At 35.6% G+C, this 19,273-nt stretch overlaps 1 protein-coding gene across 1 annotated transcript; it reads left to right on the top strand.

Annotated features, from left to right (window-relative positions):
* The first annotated feature begins 13,330 nt into the window (after window positions 1-13,330).
* Window positions 13,331-14,008, top strand: LOC138313811 (uncharacterized protein in mobD 3'region-like). The gene has a single exon (XM_069254092.1). The coding sequence runs from the start codon at window positions 13,331-13,333 to the stop codon at window positions 14,006-14,008; it is 678 nt and encodes a 225-aa protein (XP_069110193.1).
* Window positions 14,009-19,273: the final 5,265 nt, after the last annotated feature.

The following is a 19,273-nucleotide window of genomic DNA, read 5'->3' as shown; positions in this document are numbered from 1 at the left end:
GGAACAGAAGTAGCCGCCGATAATTACACCTACCCCCCCACCCCCCCTCCTTCAGAATTCCGTACATGTACCTTCCAATTCTGGGGGGCACTGTGTACGAGTGTGTGTTGTATGTGGAATACGCACAATACGTGAGATGATGTACAAGTGACTGTCATTCAACAGAAGTTGATCCGACAGTGCACATGTTGTTTTTATCAAGTAGGAGTTTCTATTTTGAATATGAAGGAACATAAAAAACATGCTTTGAGTAAGAGAGGGTGGCATATGATGGGTTCATATACCTGTGTAACGATCACCTTTTTCCATATCACAGCTTACTTCCTAACATGCGTTAATCTATCACTTGTATGTGCAAGATAAATTAGTTTCTGTGGGTACTTTGGAAGACCGTAACGTATTTATGCGTAATTTTGCATTTGCCCAATTTCTACACCCTTCTGGAGCCCCATTGAGACCCTCGAAAACAAACTACTAGTTTTTTTGAAAAGGATATGTTCATCACTATATAGCAATATCGATACGGTCATTGCATTAGTGACATCACAAATCACCTTTTGAACATGCCCAAGTAAGTCAAAAAATTACTATAATCCGAATTTTAGTGACTGTGTGCCCGGAAACCTGTCATTGTGAGCTTAATTATCAAGATACAGACATGCGGATGGTCTCAAACGATAGCGGAGATACCAAAGTAAGAGAAAATAGAGAGAGAAAGGGAAAAGAAAGGGGAAAGAGCACCAATTTAAAAAAAAAAAAAAACCACACCCGCAGGTTTCTGCCTCCTATGACTCGTATGCAGTGACCTTTAGAGGGACTTCCGGTGACTGTTTTTGCTTGTTTGTAGTGTGTACTGTTTATCATCGTGAAAATGGCATCAAACCGAAATATAGATGCAAACTGCTTTCATAAATGGCATTTGTTATAGCCTACTATCAAAATTGAGTCAGATTCGAATCCTGCCGGCCGTCGAAAGTATATGAAGATGAAATTGTTTCTTAAACTCAGAAAAGGTTAAGCGACAAAATTTATCATTAGTTGAACATAATCATTTTACACACAAATATATTTTTCACACACACAAAGAAAATATTTTATTCTTACACACAAATTCAAAAAAATACACAAACACTTATTGTTTTTACACACAAATTAAAAAAAAATCTCAAATGTTTTTGCTTATTGAATTTTGCAACGATCGGCACGCCATAATGATACTTACCATTATTTACATCGATGGTTCTCCAGTCCTCGTAAAAATCGGGTGTCGGAAAATCGAAATCCTTCCAGGCTTTAACAATGACTGTACCACGTTCCAGGAATTCGGGAAAGACAAATCCGTCAAATGCTTGAACCTCTCCTACCCAAAAATCAACACAAAATGTTGTTTTGATCAATCGTTTGCAATTTAAAACCGCTTTTTCAAGAGTTTTCAAATAATCTGTGGAAATAAAATCACATTTCTGTTTTTACTTATATTTGCAATTTGCATAATGATTATATCCAACAAGCTATTTTTTGTTTCGCAAGTAATTTTATTGAATTAAATAAGATACCACAAGTATCAGAAAAATAAGAACAAACAATGTATTCTGAACTTCAGAATGACCGATTTGAATATGAAATTTAAGCCCTCAAAACATCTTCCAGTGTAGCCGATCTCGACTGATTTTAATAATAAAGCCAAATATAACTTGAGGTTCAAATTTCGAGTCATGAAAATAGTTACCTCCGTAAAACACCGCCCCTTTCTCTGAATTGGGTGCGTACACAGTTACGTGAGTAATGTTGTACAAGCAAACAATCCCGCCGTGTTCCACGTCAGTTGTAGCATCTCTCTGTGCCGAACCAAACGCAGTGAAGATGTACTGTTCACCACCGCTCGCCAATCCCGCCGTAACCTCCGCTGTGACTTTGACGGGGAGCTCATTAAAGCCATGGTGAACAGAGACCAAAGGACTATATCTGGAAATGTCTTTTTGGTCACTGATAAATGAAGGTTTGAACGGAAGACCGCGGGTGCTGTGTGCTGAAACACATAAAAATGATTTTGCTTTGAGTTATAGTTCATATGATTTTCACTCTAACAATCTGTGTTGTAAAAGATACAATGTATAAATATGGATGCTTTTACAAGATTCAGATTCATAAGAGTACCAACATACTACTGAGATTGAGATTTAATGTTGGATGAAATACCAAGCATTTTGAAAACGGACCAACGTCATGTTTAAAACTTTCGGGTAATATCGGAAACCTTATAGTCGCATCACGTGACCGACATTGGCGACACCCGTACAGATTGGAATTGATCGGAACAGCTCGGAGCTCCACGAGTTATTTCAACTTGTACACGAGAAAATTAATATATAGACTAAATCATTTAATATTTTTTTGAATAAGAACTTTTCAATGATGGTAAGGTTGAAAACTTACAGAGACAGATAGTAAGGCATAGATCATACAACACTAAAACATCTTCTGGGAAATCACATTTTATTTGTCATTACCGTTCAAATGGTTTATAAGAGTTCAGTGTAAACAATATGATTTTTGCCAAATTAGTTTAAGCCGGGTTCAGATTTTAAATAGAATGTACAAAGGATGTTAGTTACTAGACAATACTTATTGTTTCAACTTAAACATTTTCTCAGAATTTGATTGATAGGGACAATTCAATGAGGCTAATTCTGCAACATAACCACGAAGCAAAATATGACATAAATGTATTGTTCTATATTCCTTATGAAACATATAACAAGAAATATCGAAAAATTCCACGACATTCTTAAATATTTTGATTGATGCCATTGAAATTCCCAATCGTTGTTCAATACGATTAAGCAGGTATAACAAGAATGCTATGTCCATACCCAAGGCAAAGTCATGAACGTTAATCAGATGCAATGCATAACCACTGAGGAGTTGGTGAAATTATATTTAGACCAGACCATGCACATGATATCGTAAACATGCTACTGTAAGAGCGATTTGAGTAGTTTTAGGCATAACATTCTTTACTACACTGGCAAGGGCCAGGGTTCGGCTTACAAGATGTCCGACCACGGCGGAAAGCAAGCGAGTTTGAACATTTCACATACATTTCACTACAGTAAGCTTTTCTGGTTTTTCACAGTAAAACCAGCTAATTTAATTTCCTTTAGAACTGGTTTGTTTCCGATATATATGCAAATTTTAATGTATTCTTAGACTGAATTGCCCCTTTAAACATATTTTATTTGTATCAAATATATACAATGGGATCGGCCACAAATTGTCCAGCTTATTTTAAGGCCTCTCCCGAATTACCGATACAATTTAATAAATACATATACACAACAAGATAACAACAAATTTACATATGGAGAGAGAGAGAGAGAGAGAGAGAGAGAGGGGGGGGGGGAGAGAGACAGAGAGAGGGGGGAGAGAGGGTGGGAGAGGGAAAGAGAGAGAGAGATAGATGGTTCAAAAACGAGGGAGTAGGAAACAGACGCAGTAGGATATGCAGCAGGCAGAGGAGAAATGAAAGGGAGAATGGGAAGAAAGTCATTTTTTTAAAGATTTGATTTACAACTATGGCATATTTTCCGATGCTGACAGCAAAGGATTAAATATTTCGCCTTGCGATGTTTTTTCTGCTGTTTTAAATGTCTATCACATCCCGTGCCATCGTTCTCCTTACACGCCAGGCTTATAATATACATAACTCTGTTACCGTCAGCATCGGAAGATAATATTTCTACAATAAATACCATGTGTACTAATAAAGAGAGAAAAAGACATTTGGATTGTAATTTTCAAAATTGATTTGTATCAGTATGTTTTTATGAGTGTATTTTCATCACTTTATAATTCATTACTTCTCGGGATAAAGCATCCTCGATATTCCAGGGGTTCCGATCACTTACGATCTCTACACCCCTGGACTATCTCATAGTAAAACTGGAGGCAACAGAATAGAACAGGTAATTTAGTCATTTGGTGTACATCAAAAGAACCGTATAACGGTACACTGTGGTTGACTGTGTGGCTTTGATGTTAGGCGTCGCTCTCTCTGTAGTCTTCAAAGGAAATCTTTGCTGGCCTGTGATTGGTCAAATGTTTTCAGCTGAGCTGCCTTCAATTTCACTATGAGATAGTCCAGGGGTGTAGAGATCGTAAGTGATCGGAACCCCTGGAGTATCGAGGATGGGGATAAAGCTACCTATCATGACATTATATATCAGAAAGGTGATTTCCTCGGCCGTCGGCCTTGGGAAATACCACCTTTCTAAGGTTAAACAATTCCTCCTATTCACCTACAAAAAAGTCAATAATTGTTTGGTTATGTGAAACTAATAGCTTTGCTATTTGAAACAATTTTGAAGAAAGGACAGCGGAATTATTTTAAAATTAAACAAAACAAAATCAAGAAATTATTCATCCACGAATTCCTCAGTAGGTATTTGTAGAACTTCTGTTATACTTCTTCACGATAAAATCTTCGGACATATATTGTTGATTACATTTAAAGAGACAATTCACTCAGGCTAATTCTTTTACATAACCAAGTAGCAAAATATGACATAAATGTATTGGTCTACATTTCTTATGAAACATGTAACATAAAATATTGACAAATACCACGTCATTGTTTAGTATTTTAATTGAGACCGTTGTTATTACAAATCGTTGATCGATACGATAAAGCAGGTACAACATGCACGCTGTACCCATACCCGAGTCAAAGTCACGCACGTTAAACAAATGAACTACATAACCACTGACGAGGTGATACAATGATTTTTAGGCAAAAAAATTCACCTAATAAGGTAAACACACTACTGTCAGAGCAATATGAGCAGTTCTAGAGTAAAGTTGCATTACTCTACGAGCAAGGGACAGGGTTCGGTATACAATATGTTCGACCACAATGTGTAATGGCGGACAGCGAGCGAGTTTGAACATTTCACACGTATTTCACCACCATGGGCTTTTCTGGCATATCACAGTAAAACCGACTGATCTAATTTCCATTAGAACTGGGTTTTTTTCGATATACGTACAAATTTTCATTTTCTCTTAGACTGAATTGTCCCTTTAACATGTATAAAATATCTTTCCTAATCCAACTATACTGTTGACCACCATGTATGATTTGGCTTTTGCCCGATGATGGGCAATGGTCTATTTTGATCGGTAAAAAAGTGGAATGTGAGTTTTGCCGTTTTCTGATCGGTCTAGACCGCTCGGCCAGGTCTTGACAAAATGGAATGTCAACCTCTGAACAGGTGTTCATCGGTCTCAGGATGACATTGCAAATCCGGTAACCTGGCTATAAATAGACACAGGGAATTCCCTGTCTCTTCCACATTTGTGACCAATCAAAATAGAGTATTGCCGATCATCGGGCAATAGTCAAATCCAGCATGGCAGACAACAGTAAGGTAGGATTAGGAAAGATATTTTAACACATTTTAAATGTAGCTATATGTTCGAAAGCTATATTGTGAAGAATTACAGAAGTACATGTACTAAAACTAAGGATAAATGGATGATTGCATTGTCCTTGCTGCAAAATTGTTCCAAGTGGTAAATTTTGTATCATTGTAACTTGTTATCGTTTCATATAACAAAACAATCGGCCTCGGGGAATATCACCTTTCTCAGGTTTAACAATTCCTCGTATTAACTTACAAAAAGTCAAAAAAAGAAAAAAAAAAAAAAGAAAATAAGTTGAGATATATTTTCGTATAAGGGAGGCTTTGGACATAAATTCAAAATAAATGTGACAGCGTCTAAGAAACGCCAGTATGGATTGCATAGCATACAGCGATGATCATTAATTTCATTATGTTTTATATACATACAAATATGTAGAACGAATAAGCATACCCTGCCTCCACTCCTTTCCCGTACCATTAGTCAGAAATCTTTTGTCCGTCGTTCAGAGCTACGTCATCGCAACTAACAAATATGTACTGTCTGTCTGTCTGTCTGTTTGTCTATGTGTCTGTGTGTCCTAATGGTTTTTGCTACACGATAACTTGAGAACGAATTGATTTCAACGAAAATGTCACTGTAACTAAAAAAAGAGTGTTTATTTTTACTTTTTTTTTTAATTTGCTTCCATATAAAAGAAACTTAAAAAAGGGATGAACTTTGTTCAAACTCTATAAAATATTTATTTGATAACGCGAAAAAGAAATTGATGGTTTTATTCAATGTTCGAGACTGAAACCGAGACTTATGTTGACCCTGCAGGTAGGGCGTTAGAATTGTACCTGCTGCCCCTATTGCATGATCGTAAAAGGCGACTAAATTTAGGATCTTATCTTTTCTATTCTTCCTAACTGACTTTATCCTTCCTAATGCCTCCCTTGGCACCGCCTCACTTTTGGCCTTGAGTTGAGCGTTCGCCCCTGTGAGGAAGGCTCTGGGTTCTGTCCCCTGGCCGAGACACACCAAAGTCTGTTAAAGTGGTAGTTTCTGCTCCTGCTTAGCGCTCAGCAAAAAGGGAGAGGGACGACTGGTTCGCCCGTTGTCAGTATAATGTGACCGGACGGGGTGTGTTGCTTGGTGTCTTCGGCGGCATGCTTCAGTAATATAGCACTATAAAAAGGGCAAAAGTTCCACTATACAAGAAGACACAACATGAATATACCGCAGTCTCCCGAAACACGCACCTCGCACAACATACACGCAACACACCGCATACATGGGAGGCCGTCCTTACATGACCATAGCTGTTAATAGGACGTTAATTAATCAAACAAACAAACAAATGAGACCAACATATCACCATACCAAGTGAAAATGGACCCAAACTTTTTTTCAGTTTGTGCAAACAAGTATTTGTTGCAATATTATAAAAGCTACGATTCAAGTTTGTTTAGGTCAAATATTGTTTACTTTTCTAACACAAATCAAACTTGTCAATAAAGAACTAAAATTTAATATCATACAAAGTTCAGTGTAAATGAGGGTGTTCTCATACTAATCATTCGTCTTAATACCTCCATTAACTCGAATTCATAAACTCTTCACTTCATAAATAACATCATTTGTCCTACACCGCTGCAAACATTGACATTATGAAATTATTTACATTAACAATTACATTTGTAACAGTGTGACTATAGATGCATTTTTCGCAGAAAGTGAAAAAAAATGAATTAAGTCCTATTAAAGCTATGGTCATGTAAGGACGGCCTCCCATGTATGCGTTGTGTTGCATGTATGTTGTGCGAGGTGCGTGTTTTGGGAGATATATTCATGTTGTGTCTTCTTGTATAGTGGAACTGTTGCTCTTTTTATAGTGCTGTATCACTGAAGCATGCCACCGAAGACACCAAGCGACACGCCTCACCCGGTCACATTTTAGTGACAACGGGCGAACCAGTCGTCCCACTCCCTAAATGCTAAGCAGGAGCAGAAACTACCATTTTTATAGACTTTGGTGTGTCTCGACCAGAGGACAGAACCCAGAGCCTTCCTCACAGGGGCGAACGTTCAACTCAAGGCCAAAAGTGAGGCGGTGCCAAGGGAGGCATTAGGAAAGTATTGGTTCGCAATTCCCTCCTCGACATTATTGCATCCCTCCCGTTTCTAACTCTCTACATGATTGCAGAGAGTTGTCTGTTAACCCCTTTTCAAAATTCTAGGCTTTCTATGATGAAAAGCTTAAAGCTTCAATATGAAATATATACATAATGTAAATGATAATTTATTGGTTTATCCATTTGTGTGATTTATGATTATTTTCAAATAGTTTCTTGGCAACAAATTATTACATTCTTATCACACATATCTACTTCTGCTTATATTCCACAAACGTAATCCAAGAATCAATATCACCCATTTTAAAACATCGTGATCATTCAATTGATCTTTCAAGTCAGCAGGTACAAATGAATTATTTCTTAACCTGGTTATTGTATTATGATCAACTATATCTGGCTATAAATATGAAGTGCACCAACGTGACACTAGTTCACAAATAGCAAACTAAGTGGCACGTCTGTATTTTCATTTCATTTGAAGCTGTAAATAATTTAGAAAAATATTCGAGACAAAAATTCTGGTTACTTTGTGCAGCCGGCAGACGACGAATCCATTTCACATGTCTGAATGTATAAACAGCAACGTTATACATCATCACTCTTCTGAACTGTTATGCGTTATGTACCCCCAGCTTAAGGTTCGTCATGTGTGTAGAATAGTAATATGGATATTCTACCCCAGAGTCTAACTCCAGGCGTGTCGAGTGTTTTAACAAAAGTTTGCAATCCAAACGATAGTATACCACTACCATTTATACCCATATATGGATGAGTATTTGCAGTTTTCCCATATTTAGCTATATCGTCATTTTGAAAATATTGCCGTAAAGTGCTAAGAAAACCGCGACTGCAAATAAAGTTTACATGCAGGAAATAGTTGTTTTCTTAAAACATGCAGCCTGCTTAACGGAAATAACGTATGAACTTTATGAAGAAAATGACAAGGTGACAAGTTTTTCTCGCATACATGTACCTACGGGTGTAATGTTGGTTTATCCACTGCAAAAGACTCATGCCGTTCCAGACTGTATTACATGGTTACCCATGCAATGCAACATCAGGACTTCATCATATAAACAAAAAAATTGTTTTGCCGGTAAAGATGAAACATTTCAGAACCCACGCTGATCTCATTGTAAATAATGCAAGCATCGGACTTGGCGGAGTATCTGTAAAATTATAGCCAATATATGAGGGGATACATGTGTGCCCTTTCATGTGTGAATAAGAAAGATAGGGATATTCCACCCTTGATATCACAAAGTGTTGCATTAGATACACAAATAATTAAGCCAAAAATATATGGTAGCGGAGCATTCGTGTAAAAAAATAAAAATCAATCTTAAAATATTTATATTAATTTTGTTCTATTTTCACATTTCACTTAAGCATGTGCAAAAAGGTATGGTGGATATTTAGTTATACGAGTCATTTTACCTAGATTGATTATTTAAGTAATTGACTGACGAGGTTTAGCTTCATCATACAAGGTAGAATCGAGAAAACCGTGTCACGCAGGGGTTTTTGGAGACAATACAATTAAACATCACACAAGGTGTTCAATTTTCCAATAAAGCAAGATTGCCTCTACCACCGTTGTCTAACACACTGCATTAAGCCTTGTAAATCATTGACCCGCTATCGATCTAGCCGATAGGAACATGCCCTGGAAATTTACATCAAATGTATTTAAATGTGTACACATGGCATGCTGCCATGTGTCGATTTCAGATGTCTATTATATATATTTCATGCATAAACATATTCATAAATTATCTACAGGCCTGTTCCGCATGAAATATAATTGCTATCCTTTTATCTAGAGTTCGGTTTGAAAAAAAAACCTTATAATTATATTGATTAACCTACGTGTCCGTTTATTAAAAGCGAGTGTGCTTTATTATAAACGTTAAAGCTAAATTTCATATTTCACTTTGTGGAACTTTTGTAGACATGCAATGTGTGAATTTTGATGCATATTACCGATCTTCATATCCATAAAAGCATCAACAAACAATTGAGATACAAAGAAATGTTGGATGAAATGATTTGCATTTTGAAAACCGACACACAGATCAACGTCAGGTTCAAAAGTTTCGTGTAATATCGTAAACCCGAGTGGTATCATGACAAAGTGAAATATGAAATTTAGCTTTAACGTTGTATATTGAAATATGATTAGGCAATCCTAAAGTAGAAATTTCTGAAGCTTCGTGTGAAATATCATTGGCAGACATGCAACATTTCTATCGAAATAATATATTTATAATGTTTAATGTATTAAAAACCGTTAGAGAATGTTAACATTCCAGCATGTTTTGAATATTCTAGAGTTCCACATTTGCAAATTTTCAGATCAAATACAGAGGCAAAATCTTGGTTGAGCGGGTTTCATAAAATTTCATAAATCATTTATTTTCGCATTCGTGTTACAGTGCTATAAACGTTTTAACTTCTAAGGCTTCAATATTATCAAAATTGAAACATGAATATGATAATTAATCAATAATTTTTTCCTAATTTTTCAATATAACTAAAATTGATTCATGAATATGGTAATGAAATATGTTTTCCTATTCTATGTCACATGTTAACGCCGACTTTAGCTAATGTCAACATGTGAATAGTATCTAAACGATTGCAAAGCAAATTGGTAAAGAAATATAGTTTTTTTTACCGGCGAGCATTGGCCCCGCCTATTGGCAAAACTTCTAGTCAATCACGGTGGTACACTCACTTCGATACTGTTCCCTCATTGGTCAGCCAATCAAAAACGTTTTGCAAACTGATGATCGCCGAGCTGTGTGGGAGATCAAAGGGACCCAAACTATTTACCGAACAAGTTTTGCTAAATAATAAGCGGTATGGCTGTAACAAACTTAAACTATTTTACTGTTTCGGCTACAACGTCATAAAATAGGATCATGACTATCGATTTATCTATTCGAAAGCCATGATACGATTTAATAATGATATTGTGTTGAAAAACAATTTAAAACATCAAATAAGAATATGATGTCCAAAGTGATTCAAAAGATTTAATTGCCGAATGTGTAGTAATTTGGTTCGGTTGAAATGGTCGCGGATTTTCTACCCGCAAAAAATAAAAACTGTACAAGATATGTAGGTAAAAATGTTCAACTTAGATTAGGTTGCATGATGTTTTCTTTTGGTACAACATACTCTTGATTTTATAACGGCTTATACTTATTCAGTTCAGTTCTCTATTACTTTGAACGATTTGGTTCATCAGTGGTGCAAATATACACTTTACAGTGCAGTAAATTACTTAAGGATTAACTTGAATAGATTTTTTATGTTATGGAGATATAACACAAAAATCTGAGTGTACTCTAAATAAACCGCGAAGCGGTTTATGATGAGAGTACACTCAGATTTTTGTGTTATATCTCCATAACATAAAAAATCTATTCAAATTAATCCTTATAATTCAATTTACTAAAGATAATCTCTTCAATATCTAAAATTCATTTTGGGACTCTTTTGTCTATGAAATCATTACGCCGTCATCTCAGCCAATCAGAAGCAACGTTACAAACGGCGACGCCATTTTTTCCTTTATGGACTGATAAAGTAATTTTTTAAGCCAATGAAAATGCTTGTTACAAGCAAAATTGAATTATATTTAAATACGCACATACAACATACTCACACCTTACGTAGTGTAGAGAGACATTATCACATTAGACTATTCACACTACATTGTCACATCACATTCATCTAACATTCGAAGTATATATTTAAAGTTGTATTTCTAGATGTTTTTGACAAAATATATTATTTAGTCATTTCTAAATTATATGATATATGTTGATTTTCTTTATACACATTGTGACATTCTCACATCATAATAGTATCATGTTATTAAAGTAACAGTGAATACGGTAATAAGAAAAACACATATACCATCATCTAATGGATCATTGCATTTACATATGTACTATTACATTGTCCTTAGGAAGGCTACGGTATGTTCGTGAAGTGTCTTCTTGTGAATGCGATATTATCAGTTGTACATATGTATTATACAGTACAGTGCACTCACATACTAACAGGTTGTTCATTTCCATCAATGATTTAACTATTTAGATCTTAGCAATAAGTTAACTCACATTATCAAAGAACAGAACTTTTAAATATACACGAAATAAATACATCAGAGATACATCTGGAAGGACGATAACATTATGCATAGTTATGGAAATATCATGTGATAAAAACAGTTGGTTATCGTTTAGTTTTACACACTGGGGCGCCAATACACTACACCGGCTTTTATTGGCTGTTCCAAATCTACCTTGATTCCGATCGCCTTTCAACTTCGGTCAGCTAAATATGACAAACAATTGTCACCTGTTGGTGAACCTGTATATCCCTAATTCAGCCATATTTTATGCCATTAGTTGCAACTAAGAGTAATGATATGAAGACTAGATCAAAGCAAAACAGTAATGCTTAGTTCGATTTCAAGCACAGCATATGTATCCTTCGCTTGTTCACTGATTGAGTTTTGGTAGCAATTTCCCCCTCATTTTTCTTAGGAAACCGTTTTCCATTCCGAGGAAATCTTGACATCTTAGATGCTTTCATCCTCCCTTTCCCCGTAAGAAGCATGAGATATATCATCATCCTGAACTCAAGTGAAGAAATTTGTTCTGATTACCGCCAGTGGTAAGGAGACTACAAGAAACACTAAAAATATGTCTTTTTTTGCATTCAATTTCAGTAGCTTAAACAGTGTGCAAGCTGATGAACTATTTTGCATGGCATGCTTGAAAAGTATCTCTCCATAAAGAGATTAAACAAAAGTTTCAGTTTGCATTTTTCAAAGCTCACGTTCCCTTGATCCTCAACATTTCTCTGGTTTTACGCCAACCTTCAAATCAACACAACCAACCACAGAGTACAGTCACTCAATGTTCAACAAAGGATCAAATTACTTGTGTCTCTGAACTGTCTTTTTATTATGAAAGTCCAGGGGTGGATATAACGTTAGTGATAGTAACCCCTGGAGTATCAGAGGATGTTCTGTAAAATACGATGCTTATACTATACATTTTTCGGTTTATTTCAGAAAAAAATGTACAATATATATACATTCACATGTATATAAGTGGTATCTAAATACATATTTTGTATTATATTATACATTTTACCTTTTGAAACCAATATGATTTCACCTGCGCCGGTCCTGAAAATGTAAAAAGAATCTTGGACTGTTTAACAGAAGTGTTTCCTTAATTATTTTTATGCATTGTGACAACTTACCTGTCTTGCAAATCAGCACTAAGGAAATGAATGCAATGGCAACTATCTTCGCCATCTTATAACAGCTATATCAACAGGTTCTTCTCCTTATCAGTCATTGCTTCCAGCAAACCATGCTAAGTACAGGTGCTGAATACTCGCTGATCTTCCAGGTATTAACGAGTGATACACCTAGCCTAATACCAGACTGGAGCTGTCAACCAAACTCATTAATATCCCAGTGTCTATATATGACGGCGTCACAGTACCATATACGGATCAGCAATTCATAGAGAAGTTTAATTTTTTGTCTTGTAGATATATATCAGAAGAAAAAAAATCAATAACTTTATTTATCGCCATGGCAACGATATATGAAATGTTGATGATATGATAAACAGACGGATTATAGACCGTTTATACTGACGATCATAAACATGGTCGTGTTATGAACATGTCGACAGAAAAAAAATATTTTCCATTTAACAATCGTTCTCTAGAAGTAGTCTGCAGTAAATGGGATGGACATCTTGGTCACTGAACCAAAACGTTACCCGATAGCGTATTTGATTCAGTTGTTCGTTGTCTATTCGCCTCCACCAGATACACGAGAGCGCTATATCCTAAGACTCACAGACCTAAGACTCACATACCTAAGACTCACAGACTTAAGACTCAAAGACTTAAGACTCACAGACCTAAGACTCACAGACCTAAGACTCACAGACCAAAGACTCACAGACCTAAGACTCATAGACCTAAGACTCACAGACTTAAGACTCACAGACCTAAGACTCACAGACCTAAGACTCACAGACCTAAGACTCATAGACCTAAGACTCAAAGACTTAAGACTCACAGACCTAAGACTAACAGACCTAAGACTCACAGACTTAAGACTCACAGACCAAAGACTCACAGACTTAAGACCCACAGACCTAAGACTCACAGACTTAAGACTCACAGACCTAAGACTCACAGACCTAAGACTCACAGACCTAAGACTCATAGACCTAAGACTCACAGACCTAAGACTCACAGACTTAAGACCCACAGACCTAAGACTCACAGACTTACGACTCACAGACCTAAGACTCACAGACCTAAGACTCACAGACCTAAGACTCACAGACTTAAGACTCACAGACCTAAGACTCACAGACTTAAGACCCACAGACCCAACACTCACAGACCTATGATTCACAGAAAAAATCAGATAACTGTTTGCACTAGGTTACGGACTCAAATAAAATTACATAATCATTGATTATATAAATCTTAATTCAATAAAACAAAGACAATAAGATAATGACCTTAATCTGAATATCAAACCTAAAGAGCATTTAAAAACAATTGAAGAGCAACTATTATTACATTTTTCACAGGGAAATATAAGGTTTTATGGTGAAAATATCACTTTTGATACTTTCACTGGCTTTTGACCAATCGGAATGCAGCATTGACAGTGAATGGCAAATAACTCTGAGGTCAATCAACCAAAACAACTTAATTCCTAGTTGTTACATTTGTACTTACCTCTATTACACATACACAGTACAACACTGATAAGCATACAAGCTATCTTCGCCATCTTTGTCTCTGTTAAATCTGCATATCATCCCTGTGATCTGTCATTGTCTTTGTAACCTTGATGAGGGTACAAATATGTACAGAACACCTGTACTAAACAAAAAGCCAAATGCACATCACATTATACATGGCAGAATTCATTATGACTTTAAAATCTAAAGTAGCACTATCTGCATCTAATTAGGCTGATTATGGTAAGCCTTGCCTTTCTACGGTTCTTTAATTGTATATACATATGGCAATGTCAATTTGGTAAGCAGGAGAAACCAACCGAAACCCAATGAATATTTAAGTTTCTTGTCTTTTGCTATATTGCCTAACTCTATAACTCTACATAGTATATATATTTTTTTATTTATTCCTCTCTCTTGTTTTTATTTAAAAAGTAATCCTGATGCTTATTACGAAAATATACAAATACATATCATACAGATAAATTTGTAATATATCGATCATTCAAGCTGGGTGGAAGGTAACAGTCAGCGTACATGGCGACAACATAACAAATTGATGTTTTTAAGACCACTGTGTTCTAGAAATTATACTATTTATTCATGTCCCTAGGGAACAAGCGGAATACTGGATAAGTAACTGTGGTCTCGCCCAATGAACAAACAGTCCCCAAAGGGATAAACGTTCACTTCAAGGTGAAAAACCAGTCAGCACAAGGGCGAACTCGAATGAAGAATTTAGCTGTCTATCCGAAATGCCGAACTGAGTTGTCATTATTTTGTTTACGTAAATAGATATTTCCAGAAAAGGTCATGAAAGACATAATGAAGTATGAATAAAATCATTTGATGAATTATACCAATTTTATCGCTATTCATTTTAATTTTAATATTAATTTCTGTATACATCGCTGCTCTGCGGGTTTGATAATAGAATTGTACCCGGTCCCCCATTGCATGATCGTAAAAGGCGACTTAACTTTAGATCCTTCTGTTTCTTTCAAATGCCTTCCCCAACACCGCCTCGCCCCTCTGAGGAAGCCTCTTGGTTGTGACCGTATAGGTTGTGCTCTTCAGTGTCTCTGGTGGCATGTTTCAGTGGGATTGTACTATACAAAAAGACAAGAGTCATGGATTTGTTTCCCACCAACACATTTAGACACGGTCTATTCTGTATGCAACATGCTTTAATGTTTTTTGAGACTTTGGTACGATGGCGTAAAGCACTAAATAACACAATCAATAAAACCTCACAAAATATTGATCCTGACTTCACATACCGATATATCAATCAGACTGATCGCGTTAATCTCAGCTCTAAGAAGAACTCGATTGGTTTGATTTATTTATGACTTGCTGTACAAATCGACAGTTGCTATATTTTAGCTAATTGGAAATTTTCAGCGTGTCTTTTGTAGAGTAATTACTGTATTCTAATTAACACTATATAAGCTAAAAACAACCAACACTAGCCATACAATTTGAGCAAACGACTCAAAATTACATCATTATAGCATGGTTATTGATTTGTTTTCATTTTGTAGCGCAAAATTAATACGAATGTAAAATCATGATGTCATAATTATTGTTTTGACTCTTCTCCTAATCAAGTTTTAATTGAGTACAGAAACTAAACTAAAAATCAATAATAGCGAATAAAAATATTACGCAAAATAAAAAGTGTAGTTTTTATCCAATTTCCATTGAATGTTCACTCATCATTTGGGCGAAAAAATGTTGCGCCGGTACGACTTCAAATATTGATCATAAGACCATAAAGTTCTCGTTAACTTTATAAAATATAGATGTAAGCGTTTTTCATGTATATCGACATTTAAAAAGCAAATCAATATATGAATGTTTTTTCATTATTTCAGCCAGCTTGATACCATAAAGTAAAATACGATTAATAGCTTAAAGTGTTGATAGTTAGATATTCCATCGAACATTTTTTTATAATTATTGAATGATAGAATTTAAATTCGGTAAGTCATATCGTACACATGACTGACGCGTCACAGCAGAAATATACAAAATATACACTTCATAGAACATAAACTGTATCATGCGTCATTTGTCCAAGGTCTCGTCGCTGACGCTGAAAGGTAGGTGTCTTGCGATGGAAAACATTTATATAAAACACAAAAAAGATCAGCATGAAGTCAAACACTTGGTCTGAATGATAAGAAGAAAACGGTTATTCAGGAATATTTTTGACCATTTTAAAAGCTTTGTGGGAAGAAATAAAAATAAATATTTCTGATTTCTAAGATGCCACTTACCGAAGAGTGAACTGCGCTCCATTGTGCTTTAAATATTTGTCCACTTTCATTGTCCCGTATTACTGTTCGCATCATATTATGTAATCATGTTCGTTTTGTGTGTCTAGATAATGGGGCAGATCGCCTCGAAAATTTGGCAATTGTTTTGTCCACACGGTTGAAAATACTTCTTTTCCCATGATTTCTAAGATAGATAGATATAAGAACCTTTGATTCGATCAATATGATGTTATATCAACCTTGTAGAAACTAAAATACTGACCTTGGGCTTCGAGTTTGGTCCTTGTTAAATTTCTATAAGGTTGTTATAACTCTATTTGTACCTCAACAAATGCTTATAATTAAAAAAATTTCTAATTCCTTACAACAGGGCTGACCGTTATTTATTCCCCTTCTATTCATATCGAAAATATGGTTTTAGTAATTGTGTATTCATTGCTAACGAATTGTAGTCAAATGTACACTTATAAAAAGTAAAGTACAGATCAATTTAAATTGGAATAATGTGGTTGATAAAACTTCATAGAACTTTCAACCATGAAATATGTTTTAAAAGTTACTAGTTACTAATCACGTATTCTTCCAGCGTAGCTTCCTCTAAATTGCAATATTCCGAAATCTGTCTCAATATTTTAGTTACATCACCCCGATGTCCCGTACGAATCGATTTTAACTTGCCGAGTTCAATTTCGTTGACCCGATGCGTGATGCATTAAATGTTACAAAGATGTATACAGTTTTTGGGTGGGTTTTTTGTAATGAAACAGTGTTCTTATTTCACCCCCCATGAGGGTGCTTACATAAGCAATTGATAATATTTCTGTCATATTGACTCACTTGGTACCATTTAATTGTTAGCTTGTTTCAGTTGTGACGCTTTTTACAATAAATCATTTATTCATCGTGAGGTAGTATTTTTGTATTACTACTACTATATCCCACTTGATATTTTCTTTAAAAGGATTCGGAAATAAACCCCTGGTCCCTATTTCTTCACTAACCTCTAATACAAGATAATTCTTTTTCTTTAACATCAGACAATAAAATATTTTGAAATGAAATGAAATGAAAATTTATCCCGGAATGATACACTTTCTTTGTGCTTGTTATGGATGAAATATTACGTCACCCATGGATAATTGGCAATACAAAGTCGCCATCAGAGGTTAGCACACAAGCACTAAAATATTTTAGTTCGCGATTAACCTATATGCACGGGGTTTTTTTTGTCAAGATAATGAAACAATATCCACTCCATTCCTTTCTCTCTTGATATTATATGTTTGTTGATTATTGCAATCGCGGATATGTCTGAAACCACAATCTTCCAAAAGCAACAGCATTCGAAATCAAGATCATTTACATTTTTGGCTCCCTAAGGTCTTGCTTCTCTATCATTGTCGTTTGCACCGGCGACCATGCGTCACTACCCACAGGATTTTAAAACGTTTCCGATGAATATTTTACTAGTAAAAAGCTGTCATAGCTTCATCTGTATTGGTATGTAGCGACACGTGTAGCGATATCTCATACTGACATCGCAAGAATCACTTTTGTAATTAATCGAGCATTACTAGCTCCACCGTATCAGGAAGTGTCAATACTGAGAGAGAGAAAAAAGGGCAAGTGTTAGGGAAGTTATAACATAAACTTCGTTACAAATGATGTTTAACATTATCGTTTAATTCAAATCAAACCGTTGACAATGACATAAGCATGTAGGATACAAATGGCGCAGGATACAATTTTCATAAAAAAAATATCCAACCTTTGACCTTTTCAGGCCGTATATGCTGTGTAGATATAATTCCCATAAAAAACTGCGACCTTTGACATTTTAGGCCGTATCTGCTGTGTAGTCTACCTCAGGGCCTCTGGAATATTTTATTTTCTGATCCCATGTAATAAATATCTGTGAAATGTACAACATAACGTGTCCAAACCGGCCCATGTCTAACCCGGATTCCTCACTATTCCGGCATGATTGTATGGCATTTTCCTTCGTAAACCTGTATAACCCGGAAACAAGGTTATACTGGCAAAATATGCTGGTCTTGGTAACGTCCGGTTTAAAGAAGTTACACTATATTCCAATTCTTTATTCAAGCACAACTGGCATCAGTTAAATTGCCTTTAAGCCCGGCAAGTACAGATAAAGACCATCATGTGAAAAATTAAGACCATCAAGGACATTTTAATATTTAGATCTTGGTTTAGTAGAATGTTACACAATGGCATCCCTTCATAAGTGTCACATTGGCATCGCTGCCTATAGCTGAAGACAACATTACCTCAATTTACCAGTGAGATGTTCAGTTTGTATGAAGTATAACTTTATATAATATGTTAACAGACGATTTGCCTTTGTGCGCACAGTATAAAATGCGTCCCTTTAAGTCAGAAATAGATGTAATAGTCAATGTCTGTGTGGTCCCTTTTCAATCCATATCCCTGAAGCAGATTGGAAAAAAAAAACATAACAATGTGGGTCAAAGAAATGATCCGGGTTACACGGGGTACTTACAAATGTATGTCTGTATGATACGAATTACTTTTAATATTAGGACAAGGAAGACAAAATAAATTGTCGAATATTCAAGGCAGTCTGTCCTCGTATCAACACACACACACTCACACCACC

Source organism: Argopecten irradians, chromosome 2 (genome assembly GCF_041381155.1).
Source record: "Argopecten irradians isolate NY chromosome 2, Ai_NY, whole genome shotgun sequence".
Taxonomy (NCBI): Eukaryota; Metazoa; Mollusca; class Bivalvia; order Pectinida; family Pectinidae; genus Argopecten; species Argopecten irradians.
The sequence above is the reverse complement of the archived record's forward strand: the minus strand, read 5'-3'. Positions and strand labels throughout refer to the sequence as shown.